The sequence below is a fragment of the Amblyraja radiata genome, chromosome 2 (genome assembly GCF_010909765.2).
Source record: "Amblyraja radiata isolate CabotCenter1 chromosome 2, sAmbRad1.1.pri, whole genome shotgun sequence".
Classification (NCBI taxonomy): Eukaryota; Metazoa; Chordata; class Chondrichthyes; order Rajiformes; family Rajidae; genus Amblyraja; species Amblyraja radiata.
In genome coordinates this window covers 48,625,183-48,641,261 of record NC_045957.1, presented here as the reverse complement: position 1 = coordinate 48,641,261, position 16,079 = coordinate 48,625,183, and the positions used below count along the sequence as shown (strand labels likewise).

General features: G+C 41.7%; 1 protein-coding gene across 5 annotated transcripts in view; it reads right to left on the bottom strand.

Moving 5' to 3' along the window:
* The window catches only part of hdac9 (histone deacetylase 9), a 503,463-nt gene that overhangs the window by 163,078 nt on the left and 324,306 nt on the right, over positions 1-16,079 (bottom strand). For all 5 annotated transcript variants that reach the window (XM_033045928.1, XM_033045918.1, XM_033045937.1 and 2 more), the window contains 2 exons: positions 14,945-15,068; positions 10,498-10,619 (listed from right to left, as the gene is read on the bottom strand). In XM_033045928.1, the coding sequence (XP_032901819.1) occupies positions 10,498-10,619; positions 14,945-15,068 (246 nt within the window). The remainder of the gene's footprint in view (positions 1-10,497; positions 10,620-14,944; positions 15,069-16,079) is intronic.

The following is a 16,079-nucleotide window of genomic DNA, read 5'->3' as shown; positions in this document are numbered from 1 at the left end:
TCATATACTGTCATTTCCTCAGTGCCCCAACATCTATCAACAATCATATCTTCCAAGACTGACAGTTTTTTCTAGTTTATTCTTTACTGCAAACATCAGATGCCTTCATTCTGTTATTTCTTTGAAAAAGCAGACAGAATAACATTGACCTTCTGACTCAGACTCTCAGTTTATTGATGCTTTGCTAAAAATACTTTGCCACTTTGATCTCAGACAATTTATATTAGATGTGACTGTCTGGTGGAGCGGGAGCATAAATCCAACAGATTTTCTGCTCCTGGAGGAAACAATACGTTGGCTGCATTGCATTTGCTGTTGCCAGAGCATCAGGTGACAGAGAGAATGGATGTGGCGTGCCGCCGTTTAACATCACCAAAACCTCATTATTCTTGTGAGGGAGGAGAACAGCTGCAGTAACCACAGGGAATGCTGTTCCCCAGAGTTGCTGAAGGAAAATTTATATTTTAGAGGGATGATGTGCCATTACAATTTTGTTCCTTTGGGCACTTGAACCGTTTCATTTGAAATGTTGTTCTAAAGCTAAAAACAGTGGCGCATTTACGCAGCTGCGTCAATTTGTACCCGGTATGATTGAATTCAAGTGACAGGAAAGGATTAAATTTATAATTCTATTATCTTGTATAGCAATCACTCTCAATACACATTATGACACTTCTTCATACTTGCATCAATGCCATTGTTATCACCAGCAGGAACATTAGTATACAAACTACACCACTGGTGCTCATTTTAACTCATCACTAAATAGCTATATTGCTTTCGGGCCGATAAAAACACAGGAAGCATGTCATCAGGATTTTGCTAATATTTCTATATATATTTGATAAATAACGGTGTATTGATTAGTATTTGTCTTCAGACGGAGCAACAAGTGTCTCTTATAGAAATGGTATTAATATACAAACAAGACTTATGATACAAAATTATCTTGTGATGGCAATGAGAAGATTATTTATAATTAGTCTGGTTTTGAATAACTAACATGAGGAGATCTTGCGTACAAATGGCAGGTTATCCTATGATTTTGGAGGAGGCTTAATTTTTGCCCCAGGGGAAGGAAGGGAAAACAGCCTCCCATTGTGTTAAAGGTCACCCAGAAGCCCAGCCAAAGAGTCTGGCCAATAATGTGGGTGTTCCTGTGACAAGGCATCAAGAAATGGTCCTGTGGAGATGCCATCGGCTCTTTGCAGTCCCCAGAGTCTGGGCAAAGGATTCGAGTCATCTCAGTAGCTTAGGGTCATTTGGCATGTGTCATCCTTGTTTCCTTTGCGCTTCCTGCAAAAGCTTCAGGACAGAGGTCAGCTGACACAAGACCAATAAGGTTATCGATCCAAGGACACAAGGTTAGAGCCCATTTGGGCTTTTTTTCCAAGTGACGTGACGTACACTGTAACTCATGCTGTTTCTATGTGTAACACTCTGTAACGTGTTGATCACAAACTCGAATGCCTGCAAACAATTAAAGCACTCTGGTCTTTTCATTAACCTTTTCCGTAGATTTTGTCTAATGTTGCCCACGACATTCCAGCACAATTCTGTATGGTGCACTAGCTTACATGAAACATAAAGATAGAGAAAAGTACTTAACTAGAATGTACTCCACATCAGTAAATCCACTTATGTGAACACTTGATATTAACAAACTCCTTGTAAATTCCATTGACAATTTTTTTAAAATACCAATTTGTTTCTGTATTGCTCTGGCACAAATATCCACATTGGAGTAAATGTTTGTTCATTTTACGTACAGTAGTGATCTGCTTTCAACAATTATGCAAAATGAAACATAGGTTTTGCACAGTTTTATTGAATTAGAGAGGCTGGGGAATATTTGATTTTCTCTCCGTGGTCTATTTTCACTTGATGCGCTTGCTACAATCAACAATAACTGCTACTGATCAGAAAAAAAAAATTGCCCAAGAAGATTGAATCAGAAACACGGAATTCCTCAATTTCAACATGTCTTTGAGTTTGGCGCCACCTGTGGTGTCTAGCAGCATTGCAAACAGCATGCAAAACTAATCAGATTATAAAACTCAATGGCAGCAAAGTAGGAAGCAAAAATAAATTATAAATCCTGTTTTATCCACTTTACAGGCACTAGAATGAAGATCAAAAGATATAACTAGGTCAGAGAAAAGTGAAACATCATGATCTTTAAATGTTTTTTACAAATTATTTTAAAAACATTTATATAAATGAATATAAAATATATTAATATAAAATAATTATTTTAAGAATGATTAACTGTTAGTTTGATGAAATAGGACTCAACGCTTGTAACATTTTAATTTTAATCCACTCGTTCAGAATAACTAAAAACTCTGCCACTCCTCATTAAAGAAGGTTTAGCATTTTTCAGTTTCAAGATACAGCATGGATACAGGTCCTTTGGCCCACAAACTCTACGCCAACCATCAATTACCTATACACAATAGTTATATGTTATCCCATTCCCTACACACTTGGGGCAATTTATTGAGGCCAATTAACCTACAAACGATCACATCTTTGGAGTGTGGGAAGAAACTGGAGCTTCCGGAAGAAATCCATGTGGTCACAGGGAGCATGTGTAAAATCTATGCAGACAGCGCCAGTCAGGATCAAACCCAGGACTCTGGTACCATGAGGCAACAACTCTTCCAACTTTTTGATGATGAGAATATATTAACATTTGAAGTTCACATCAAATCACTTTGGTGAGGATCAGGGAAGCATTGATGACATTATCTATCAGTTATCCTTTATTGAATGTTGCATTCAGGTGAACTCTGAATTCCAGGCTATTCAAAAATAAAATAAACACAAAGCTGCTTTCTGTTTGCACATTCCTCTCATTAGTTCATATGTCAATATGAAGTAGGCCATTCGTCCCATCAAGTCTACTCCGCCATTCAATTATGGCTGATCTATCTTTCTCTCTCAACCACGTTCACCTGCCTTTTCACCAAAACCCTTGACTCTAATCAAGAATCTGTCACTCTTCACTTTAAACATACCCAATGACGGCTTCCACAGCCTTCTGCGGCAATGAATTTCACAGATTCACAATCCTCCAATTAAAGAAATTCCTCCTCATCTCCTTTCTAAAGGTACATCCTTTATTGTGAGGCTATGCCCTCTGGTTCGAGATTCTCCACTCGTGGAAATCCTGTCACTTGAACTTAATAATACCAGGTACAAATTGACACAGCTGCTGAATTTGCAAGTAATTTTAGCTTAAGAATAACTCTTCAAATGAAATCCTCTTCACGTTGTTTCTATCCAGGCTTTCATTATTCAGTAGGTTCAATGAGGCTCTCCCTCATCCTTCTGAACTCCAGTGAGCACATGCCCAGTGCCACCAAAAGCTCATTAACCAAATAATCCATGGGATCATTCTCGTAAACCTCCTCAGGACCGCCTCCAATGCCAGCACAGCCTTCCTCCGATATGGGGCCCAAAACTGCTCACAATACTCATGGCCTGATCAGTGTCTTATAAATCCTCAGCATTAAATCTCTGTTTTTATATTCTAGTCCTCTCAAAATAAATGCTAATTTGTATTTGCCTTCCTTACTACTAATTCAACCTCCCAACCTAACAATATCCTTCTGCAAAGTCTCTGCTTTCTCTACACTACCTGCCCCTCCATCTATCTTTGTATCATCTGCAAACATGGCTGCAAAGCCTTCATTTCCCTCATCCAAATCATTGATATACAATATGAAGAGTTCCTTATATTGATTCCTTCTATCCAGAGATGTTGCCTGTTCCACTGAGTTACTCCAGCACCTTACCAACGGTCTTCTGAAAATCCAAGTAAACCACATCCACTGACTCTCTTTTGTCTATCCTGCCATTTACTTCTTCAAAGAATTCCAACAGAATTGTCACGCAAGATCTCTTCATAAAGCCATGCTGACTTTGGCCTATTTTACCATGTGCTTCAACCTCATTCTTTATAGTGGAATCTAAAATCTAATATGATATCCTTTGCTACACCAGCTTTAACTGGGATCTCTCAGGTTCACCTCTAATAAGAGTAAAGTCTTCAAGGAAGACCGGGAAGGAATGGTAATTCAAAGAATGTTACAGGATATCATTTAGTAATAAATGTGTACAGAGTATCATTTAGTAATAAATACCAACAAGAAAGCTGCATCCAACAGTGCTGCATCCAAATGTTAGATAGTGACAGACGGTACTGTACAACAATGCTATTTGCTGACAGAGTTATACTTACGGGTATTGTATGTTATAGTGATTGAACTGAATCTGCCACACTACATCTATTGTACAGTAAAAGATCTAAAACTACCAGGGCCGGCCTTAAGCCGATTGGACCGATTGCTCCCAATTGGACCCCGCGCCTAAGGGGGGCCCCCGCGCTAGTGTAATCCAAAGCTCCGCTCTAGGATCTTTGGAGTAATCTACTCTCGGCTCGGGTAGTTACGGATGGAGGGGGGAGAGAGGGGCGGAGAGAGAATAGAGGGGTGGAGGGGGAAGAAAGGGGTAGACGGGGAGGGGGGTGTGAGGGGGAATGGAGAAGGGGAGAGAGGGAGGTCCCTCACAGTCCCAGGGCAGTGCTCCCGCTCCGCCAGTCGCCTTTCCTTCACGCACATAGCCCGGCTCCACCCCTCTCTCTCCCCGGGGAGATGCTGTGAACAATACAGGGAGGGCCGGGGTTTGGAGCAACGTTTACAAACCTCGGCCTCAGCTCACATACGTTCGCCCGGACCCCAGCATCTGCTCCCGCCGCCGGCCCTCTCCTTCCCTTCTCTCCTTCCCTTCCCGCCCTCCCTTCACTTCTTCCTTCCCTCCCTTCTCACCTTCCCTCCCTCCCTTCTGTCCTTCCCTCCCTCCTTCGTCTCTCTCTTTTCCCTTCTCTTCCCTCCCTCCCTTCTTTCTCTCCTTTACTCCCTCCATTGTTTCTCAACTTCCCTCACTCCATTCTCTCCTTCCTCCCTTCTCTCCCTCCTTTGCTTCTCTCCTTCCCTTCCACACACACACACATAACGCACAGCCAACTAACATACACACACATACACACACAACTAAGTTAGGATGGGGTAGAAGCCCAAAGGATAGGATGGGGCTGAAGCCCAAAATTTAATGCCTGGACTGATTATTCGCCAATAGTTATTGTATAGTATAGTTTCTTTATTGTCATTGTAACATGAGCCATGTACAACAAAATTTAAAAATGTCAGCCAGTCAGTGCACCATTCAAACATTTCTAAAAGCTAACGATACATACAAGGTAAAATATTAAAAAGATAAACAACTAAAATAAATATCATGAAAATAGCACGCATAAACACCCAACCCTACATCCTTCTGTCGATTTCACAGTGTACCACAGTCCCTTAGTGGTATTGTAACTATGTATTTTCAAAGGTGATCTACACATTTTGTTTGTTACTTCTAGGCTTACACGTATGCAATTTTATATTAAAATGTTGCTTAGATCTGTTTGGTCCATTAACTCGCAGGCACTTTTTAAGCGCACATTTTGATTACTTTCCATTCTACCATAGAGATATATAACCATATAATAACCATATAACAATTACAGCACGGAAACAGGCCATCTCGACCCTTCTAGTCCGTGCCGAACACATAATCTCCCCTAGTCCCATATACCTGCGCTCAGACCATAACCCTCCATTCCTTTCCCATCCATATATCTATCCAATTTATTTTTAAATGATAAAAACGAACCTGCCTCCACCACCTTCACTGGAAGCTCATTCCACACAGCTACCACTCTCTGAGTAAAGAAGTTCCCCCTCATGTTACCCCTAAACTTCAGTCCCTTAATTCTCAAGTCATGTCCCCTTGTTTGAATCTTCCCTACTCTCAGTGGGAAAAGCTTTTCCACGTCAACTCTGTTTATGGGTGATTGACTTGGCACTCGGGTGATTGACTTGGCCACTCGAGAATTGACTATTTTTTAGTTTTGAAAAACTTCTTTGTTCCTTTTGCAGTATGTTTGGGATCATTGGCTTGCTGTAGAATGAACCACCGGCCAATGAGTTTTGAGGCATTTGTTTGAACTTGAGCAGATAGGATGTGTCTATACACTTCAGAATTCATTACGCTACTATCATCAGTAGTTGTATCATCAATGACGATACGTGAGCCAGTACCTTCAGCAGCCATACATGCCCAGGCCATAACACCCCCACCACCGTTTTTCACAGATGAGGTGGTATGCTTTGTATCTTGGGCAGTTCCTTCTCTCCTCCATATGTTGCTCTTGCCATCTCTCTGATATAAGTTAATCTTCGTCTCATCTGTCCACAAGACCTTTTTCCAGAACTGTGGTTGCTCTTTTAGGTACTTCTTGGCAAACTATAACCTGGCCATCCTATTTTTGCGGCTAACCAGTGTTTTGCATCTTGTATTTCTGTTCATGACGTCTTCTGCGGACATTGGTCATTGACAAATCCACACCTGAAGAGTGTTTCTGATCTGTCGGACAGATGCTTGGGGATTTTTCTTTATTACCGAGAGAATTCTTCTGTCATCAGCTGTGGAGGTCTTCCTTGGCCTGCCAGTCCCTTTGTGATTAGTAAGCTCACCAGTGATCTCTTTCTTCTTAATGATGTTCCAAACAATTGATTTTGGTAAGCCTAAGGTTTGGCTGATGTCTCTAACAGTTTTATTCTTGTTTCTCAGTCTCATAATGTATTCTTTGACTTTCATTGACACTTTAACCACATGTGATTTTTTCTATCACAAATCTCAAATTGTGGAGTACAGAGGCAAAAATTAAATTATGGGTCTTTGTCCCAAACATTATGGAAGGCGCTGTACCTCTGTGTGAGTTACATAGTGAAAGTGTACACTATCACTATGTTAGTGGTGGGGTGTTCGGGCCAGAGAGGGGGTTACAGAGACGGAGAAAGTGTTTATAAGTTAGAGAGACAGGAAAGTGTTAAGAATTCAGAGAAAGAGTTAGAGATGGGGGAACGATTTTCAGGTGTTACTGAGATTGGGAGAAGGGTGCAGGGGCGGTAGGGGAGGGGAGGGATTACAGTAATGTGGAACATTTTCAGGGATGTGAGAGGAGGTGACAGAGCCAGGAAAAGTTTTCAGGGTTAGAGAGGGGGGGTTAAAGTGACAGGGAAAGTGTTTTGAGGCTTAGAGAGGGGGGTTCAGAGATGGGGAAAGTTTTCAGAGGATAGAGAGGGGGTTTCAGAGACACATAGTGTGTGGCCTTTTAATTTTAGTTTGTTTTACTATTACTATTTGTTGTACTCCCCATTAAAATATGATGAGTAATATTTAAAACTACTGAATTTAGGATCTGTATGATTGGTTTGATTCCAAAGTTGGATGAGAAGGGAAATATGTTATTCTTAGCTATTTATAGATCAAGATGGCGTCGCATGCACAACGCGAGGCTCTGCGTCGCCATAGTTTTTGTAAGTTAGTTTTCTTTTTGTTAATAATTACCTTAGTTTTTGCTCGGAGCACTCGAGCGAAGACTCTGTGCGGCCGTCAGGAGCTACTAGAGGTCGGTCGTCTCTGCATAACGAGCCCCAGAAGCGACTTCCAACTGCCGCCGGAGATCGCCAGGACACCGTGTTCTAGCGGGTCAGCTTCCCCGACAGGAAGTGCCCGGAGGCGGCGCAGGGACCGCAAACAAAGATGTGGGAAGCGGGGAGGCTATCGGGCTAGGCTAAAGCTAAACCCGCACCAGCCAGCTCTGCCAAGCATTTTCCTCGCAAATGTTCGGTCCCTGGTGAATAAAATCGACGAACTACGGCTGCGGATCACCACACACAGACGGATCGCTGACTGCAACGCCATGGTCTTCACCGAAACATGGCTCAACGGCAACATCCCGGACAACGCCATCGAGCTGGAGGGGCGCACTGTCTTCAGGGCCGACAGAACAGCGGAGGACTCCGGTAAGACCAAGGGCGGCGGACTGTGCATTTATGTGAACAACTCATGGTTTACGGACGTTGTTAGGATTGGTAGTCACTGCTCTGCTGGCCTGGAATACCTGATAATAAAGTGCAGGCCCTTCTATCTGCCCAGGGAATTTACATCAATTGTTATCACTGCAGTCTATGTCCCCCCGGACACTAATGCCAGGCTAGCAATGGAAGAGCTGCAAGCTGCTATCAGCAAACATCTATCTGCTCACCCAGAGGGGGCATTTATTGTTGTGGTTGATTTTAACCACTCCAACCTTAAAACTGTACTCACCAGGTTCCATCAGCATGTTTCCTGCCCAACCAGAGGAGACAATATTCTGGACTTAGTATATACTAATATCACTGAAGCCTACAAAGCCCTTCCCCTCCCCCACCTTGGTCAGTCTGACCACCTCTCTCTGTTCCTGCTCCCCAAATACACACCTCTGATCAGACGTGTGAAACCAACCGTGAGGACAGTGAAGGTTTGGTCTGAGGGGGCTGTCTCTGTTTTACAGGAACAGTTTCAGCAAACAGACTGGAGTCTGTTCACCACCCAGGCCACCTTTAACTCCCAAGTGGACATTAACTCATACACCTCAATCGTTTTGGACTATATATAATTCTGCACTGACAACGTCACTGCCCACAAACAGATAAAGACCTTTCCTACTCAGAAGCCGTGGATGAGCAGGGAGGTCAGACTCCTACTGAAGGCTCGCGATGCCACTTTTAAATCTGGCGACGCTGAGGGATACAGCTCATCCAGGGCCAATCTGAAAATGGGAATTAGGAATGCCAAACTCAATCACAAACGGCAGATCGAGGAGCATTTCCAAAACAACTCCGATCCCAGGCGCATGTGGCAAGGAATCAAATCCCTTGCCGATTACCATACAGTTAACACTCCCCCCCCCAGACAACGACTCCCTTCCTGACGAACTAAACCACTTCTATGCTCGTTTTGACCGGGACAACAAATCTCCAGCCATCAATGCTGCCCCACCCCTGAACGAACAACCCCTCAGTCTCTCCACCTCTGCTGTACAAGATGCACTGAGCAAGGTGAATGAGCACAAAGCTGCCGGCCCCGATGGCATCCCCGGGCATGTGCTCAGGGCATGTGCTGGACAACTATCCCCGGTCCTCACTGACATTTTCAATCTGTCACTGGCCCAGGGTGTTGTCCCCACTTGCCTCAAGACCTCAACCATTGTGCCAGTGCCCAAACAATCAGCTTCAGGGAGTCTCAATTACTTCCGCCCAGTGGCACTCACCCCTGTCATCACAAAGTGCTTTGAGCGGCTGATCTTGGCTCACCTCAAAGCCAGCCTCCCCCCCACACTGGACCCCCATCAGTTTGCCTACCGGACCAACAGGTCTACAGAGGACGCCATATCGGCGGCCCTACACTCTGCCCTGACCCACCTGGACAACAACAACTCCTACATCAGGTTGTTGTTCATTGATTTCAGCTCCGCCTTTAGCACTGTCATCCCCGCTAGCTTGTTCACCAAACTCAGCGGACTTGGCATCTCCACCTCCCTCTGCAACTGGACACTGGATTTCCTCACCAACAGACCACAGTCTGTCAGGGTCAACAACCTCACCTCCTCCACTATAACACTGAACACCAGCGTGCCACAGGGCTGTGTGCTCAGCCCTCTCCTCTACTCCCTCTTCACCCATGACTGCATCCCTAAGTATGGCTCCAACGCCATCATTAAATTTGCCGACGACACCGCGGTGGTAGGACTGATCAGCGACAACGATGAGTCAGCCTATAGGGGGGAGGTCCAGCACCTGACAGCCTGGTGTGCCAACAATAACCTTGTCCTCAACTCCAAGAAGACGAAGGAAATTATTGTTGACTTCAGGAAGAACAGAGGGGGCAGACATACCCCCATCCATATAAACGGGGCTGAGGTGGAGCGCGTCTCCAACTACAAATTCCTCGGGGTACACATCTCGGAGGATCTGTCCTGGTCCATCAATACCACCAAACTGATCAAAAAGGCACAGCAGCGCCTTTACTTTCTGAGGAGGCTCAAGAAAGCTCAGATACGAGTATCTGATGTCGAGTATCTCTTCAACACCAGTTTTCAACAAGAAAATATATAAAATATACATCGGTGAGCCACTGGTATCAGAACAGAATATCACTTTATATCTGAATAAATTATGTGGCAATCCAGTGAATTAAGGTAAATACATCCAGAGGAAACCAAAGAGTGAAAACCGAAGTATTCGTACAAGAAATAAGGAACAAAAGGTGGAATTTTCTCAGATCAACCATAAAAGTGGAGACAAGAGAACACAGCGGGAATGGATCTACCAATACTTTATCCATTCTTTATGCTATCGACCAACAGAGACATTCAAAGATTTCCTGTACCTGGGATAAATTCTCTTGAAAAACAAGGCTACTCTGAAAGAAAAGATTGGCAGGAAAAATCTAAGCTGATCTGGTGAGTAACATATGTATCTGAATTAAAAACAAATATTTAATCTGCACCAAAGTAAAATTCTCAAAATATATGGTAAAAACTGATTCTCAACTGACCAGTTTTTCGGAGGGGAAAATCATCCTTTGTGTTCTGAATCCCTGGTAATGGTTGTTTGTAAGATGGAGAAGTTCCACTCTGTGGTGGTGAAGTCTGGTCCAGTGAAGCATGGTGGGCCCCCCTGCCACAGATACAATGAACAGCCCATTAATACAATCGCATTAAAGACTATGTAACAACATAGCAATACATTCTCACAGATGGTCTATGTCATGCGTAGGAAGAAACTGCAGATGCTGGTTTACACCGCAGATAGATACAAAAAGCTGGAGTAATTCAGTGGGTCTGGCAGCATCTCCGGAGAAAAAGCATAGGTGACGTTTCGGGTCGAGACCCTTCTTCAGACTGAGAGCCAGGGGAGAGGGAAACGAGAGATATGAAAAGGTACAAGGAAACAGATGGATGAAAGGTTTGCAAAAGGACAAATCAAAGCCAGCAACGATGACCTATATCATATTGAGTTAAAGAGTTTATCTGTATCATTTTTACTTGCATCACTATAAAGCAGTAAATTATTATGTCAGACTTATGTCACATTTCCTTTCCAATTATTTCTTGGTGTGGGCTATTTTTGCTCTAACCTTCCCTATTTTAAAAATTCCAGTTGCATCAAATTGGTTGCAATCTAACTAAGAGATGATTGCAACCTTTTTACAATCTTATGAAATTGAACTCAATTTATCTATTCAACCTGAAAACAATTTTCTATTCAATCATGACCTTTTCTCAAAGGTCTCCCGCTCAAAAACTCTGACTGCTTTAATGTTGGCTCAGCATCATATAAAGGGTTTGCAAATGACAGCAGACGAGGAAGATTCTCAGTGGTGCCAACTAAAATGAAGTAATTTATATCAATCCTGTTTCATTGCCGTTTATCCATATGGTTTCATGTGGGGTTTTTTTTTCAAACCAATTGATCCAAACTCCTTTTATAACTCCACAGTTGGCATAGTTTTGCTTTGACAGGCTCACCACTAGAAGCCAGCCTGAATGATAGACTTAACTTCCAGTCCAACAGGAAAGATTGCAGAAGAGACTGCAGCCACATCTAATGTGCATGCAGTTCCACGTAAGAGATTCAGAGTTGGGTCTAATTCCTGAGCCAAGGGACGAGAGTCGGAGATACAGCATGACCTGGAAGATAAGGTCTAACAGGGTCTAACAGGGTTGGAGTTACGCGGTAGCCTTGAGAACTGTCAGGAAGCACTTGCCTTGTCCACACCTTGCATCTACACTCTGCTTTCTGGAAGCCTGGGAAACACAGGGAACTAAGGTTAGCCCCCTACATCTGGTTACATTTATAAATAGGAAGTCAACACCTAGGCTCTGCTATTAAATGGGTTTATAGTGGATGGGATGGAGGCAAATTGGGGTCTATAATACTCCTTACGCCTATAATACGCCTGTAATTAACATTCCACCTGATTTTAACATTTCCTCATTTTAGGATTAAAGTTCAGTTCACCATAGTACAGTGAAGCCACATCAATTTAAAAAAAAACACTGAAAGTAAGATACTAGATTAATTATCCAAAGTGGGAACTGGAAGTATGCAAATGGCTATGATGCCACTGACTGAACTCCAAAATTAATCATGTGTGTAGGAAGGCACAGCAGATGCTCGTTTACACCAAAGATGGATACAAATGCTGCAGTAACTCAGCAGGTCAGGCACCTACGTCAAGAAGTAGGTGACGCTTTGAGTCTGAAGAGGGTTCCGACCAAAAGCATCACCTATTCCTTTTTGTCAGAGACGTTGCCTGACACGCTGAGTTACTCCAGCATTTTGTGTCTATTCAAAATTACCCAACACATGAATAATAAATAGAACACTTTGAAATGTCCGAAGACGTGGTCTAGCACCATGTACAGTAAATCTAGTTCCTTTTCACAATGTACCAATTTTGGCAGCCAGTGGTTAGGAGAAGGGGTGGTTCTGGTAATTGAAACAAAGATTTAACAGGGTAGATATCGGGTGTATCAAACTGTAATGGTGATAATCTGGACAAATTACAATTACGAGGGATCAAAATGTTCAGAGTGATAATAATTGTGCCTGGAGGAAACATTAAGATGTGCAGTAAATGCATTTACTGAACAGATCAGGTTTTTCTAGGCTACTTTAACCTGTTGGGTTTGCTAAAACCTAGAAAACCTAATTGTCATGAAGAAATATTATTTACAAAAATAAGAATAATTTTTTTTAAAAGGCTCTCATCGGACTTCCGACAAGCTGTGTGGAATGAGCTTCCAGTGAAGGTGGTGGAGGCAGGTTCGTTTTTATCATTTAAAAATAAATTGGATAGTTATATGGACGGGAAAGGAATGGAGGGTTATGGTCTGAGCGCAGGTATATGGGACTAGGGGAGAATACGTGTTCGGCACGGACTAGAAGGGTCGAGATGGCCTGTTTCCGTGCTGTAAATTGTTATATGGTTATATGTTATATGGTTATAAGCTTCAGGTAAAATAGCATCAATGGATTTGTTGGAGATGGGTCAGTGTTAGATGTGAAATTTTATCATTTTAATTCATCTTTGAAGTTATGTAGGTATGTTACAAAACTTACCTTTAGCGGCGCTGCAGTTCTGCCACTGGCCGTGTGCGTGACTTTAGCGCCTTTGAGGGGGGGAGGGGGGGGTTAAAATGCCATTTTCTCCTGCCTGTCCAAGATATATTTTCTCGGGCTGCTACCTAATGCTGAATATTCGTTCCGACTGCCGTTCTGTGAATTTTTTTGTTAAACCACGGGACAATTTCAGCGCTGGAGTAAAATAAAAATCCACTTCTAACGCCGTTAACGCCGACAATGGGACAGATCTCCGTACGGGACAAAACATAAGGTAAGTCGTCTATTATACATATAAACTTGCTTCTTAGGATTACTTTAATCAAAATTTCATCAACGAAAATGTGACTATGTAAATATACAAACCGGCAGTGTTTTTCCTGCCGATATGGGGTTTAAATTCACCGCAACGTTCCAATCAATCGCGTTCCACAAAAACCCACTCGCAAGATGATTAAAATGGCCATTAAATTTACGGGAATTAAACACTAAATTCCTTCCATTTGGCCTATAAGTTCATGACAATGAGATTTTAAAATCATGTTATATTGTGAATTCTTGTGTGAATGTTATTTGGACACATAGGCTATTTAAAAATGTTAACCTTTTTAGAAATGGATAGATGTTTAGATCTAGTAATTGAATTTTGTAATTAGCTACAATTAGGTAACTAACTAATTATATGCTTTAATTTCAGGTCATCCAAGTAAGATTGTTTCATATTTGTTTCAGAATGCTTCAATCTACAATAACTGAAAATTTCATTCAGTTCTCTTAATTTTTAAGAAAGTTATGGGCTTTTGACTGTCCTCGATCACAGCTTTTGAGTTAAGTCAATGGAAAAGCAATAGGGAACAAGATGCTAATTTCAGAGTATGTAAATGGCCATAACATTTTTAATACTGAAGATATGAAAGTGAATTAGGTGTCAAATTAGACTTATTTATATGCTTTATCTGATGGGATAAATTGCAGACTTGATTTTTAAAATCTCAAAATATTGTAACATTGCAAAGTTATGTCACTGAGAAAAAAAGATTGAGAGCAAAAAGCACAAAAAGAGACAAATAGATGATGAACAAAAAGACAGGCATAAACCATTGAAAGGATTAGAAAATAAAATAATTATGGATTGAACAATACATGTTTCTTTGTCCTCCGAACAGGTAGACCTACTTGATAAATAATATGCCCCACTGAAAGGATGTGTACAATGAGAAAATACAGTCATCTTGAGGAATTGTGTGTGCTGCTGTGGTTTTGATTTTTAATCCCTGTGAAGTAGCAAAGAAGCAGATTCTGAAGTCACATTTTAAGGAAATCGTGAAAGGGAGAAAACTGTATGGCTATGTGTTATGCACAGGTTTGGGGGACAGTTGCATATATTTGCTTGGATATATTCTGCGCTCTCACCCCCAGAGAGTGGTTCAGGGTAACATTCCTCACTCAAGCATTAAGTACAGAAGATTAATTTATTTCATATCAATTTTGATTTCAGTGCAAAATGACTTCCACATTTACCTGCAGAGTACGTCAATGCAGTTATACATAAGTGAACATTTTGTAACATCCTGAGAGATGTGATAACTCAGTTTTGGTACAACTTCTGTCTTGTTAATGGATGGTGTAAATGATTCTGCTATGTAATTGATTTTTATCCTTCACTTAATTAAAATAACTTCTTGACTCTCACCTGATTAATCAGTCTAATGGGACAAGTGTCAAGTTTATTCCAACTGGAACATAATATAAAATTAGGAAAATTACGAATGAAGTATGTGAAAGCATTCCTGGGATTTGTTCTAAAAAAATCATCCCTTTATGAAACAATGACTTTTGCCGCAAAATGCAATTGATATTTGCTGGATAATACATACATGTACCAGAGCTTGGGATGCTGAGGGAGAGAATGGCTCTGACCACCTGGTGGAGATTCTTTGGCTGACTTGCTCAGCAGGAATTCCTGAAGCTTCTGTTTCACCTCAGTACTGGCCACTGCACCTGAAGAGAGACCTCACTTAGATTTCTTGTTACAATCTATTAAGCACATATTAAAAATATGATCTTCAGCAAAGGTCGCATTTAATTGTGGATGACAACACAATATAGTCACTGAGCTCCCATAAAAGAAATACTAAATATTAACAGGGCTCATCATTTGTAAAACCTGTCACGTTCTGTGATAAAGTGGACCATTTAAAGTCAATTAGGAAGAAAGTTGCAAGAGTTAGCAGATATAATACTTGGGAAAGATATTGCAAAAGAATACTGCAAAAGATTGAACACCTTCCACTGGTCTAGGTAGACACACAGAAGTGCAAATGCAGGTTTGCAAAAAAAAAGGCACAAAGTGCACATTACTTCAGAACTTTGTGTCTTTTTACTCCCACTGGTCTATGCAGTTTACAGCATGGCCCCTGGTGCAGTCTTCCACTGGGAATCAAGCTCCCAGCAGTTCAGCATGGCAGAACATGGCGTTTGGACTTGACCCAGCACAGAGAGCCAGCTGCACTCACATAGTGGCTATGACAGCGGCAAGACCTGTACCGGTCTCTACAGCTGTTGAAGCAGTCAGTCTTAATGCCTTAATGGCTTTGGCATTCACAAACATTTAGTAACACTTAGGACCTATTAAAAATGTATTTAAAAAGTGTTAAAAAATGTAAACATATTTTATTTAACATTTAACATATTCATGAACTAAAAATTATTGAAAAAATAATAGGCCAGATGATATTTGATTGGAGCTGCCTCCCATAGTCACTCTCCACCCACAGTGTCAATACAGTCGCGAACAACCTCCAGACTTGGCCTCTTCATGAGGAAGAGCGGAATGGCAGCAGTGGTGAAGCATCCTCAGGTCCTGTTTTCAACACCATCCTGACAACCTTTGATGGCTCATGCTATCAAACTCCTGCTTTGCTGCTTTTTCATATCTCTAATTAGCATGAACATTTAATAAAGCTGTTGGAGTTGATTTAAATAATTTGAAAACATTAAGAATTATGTTTC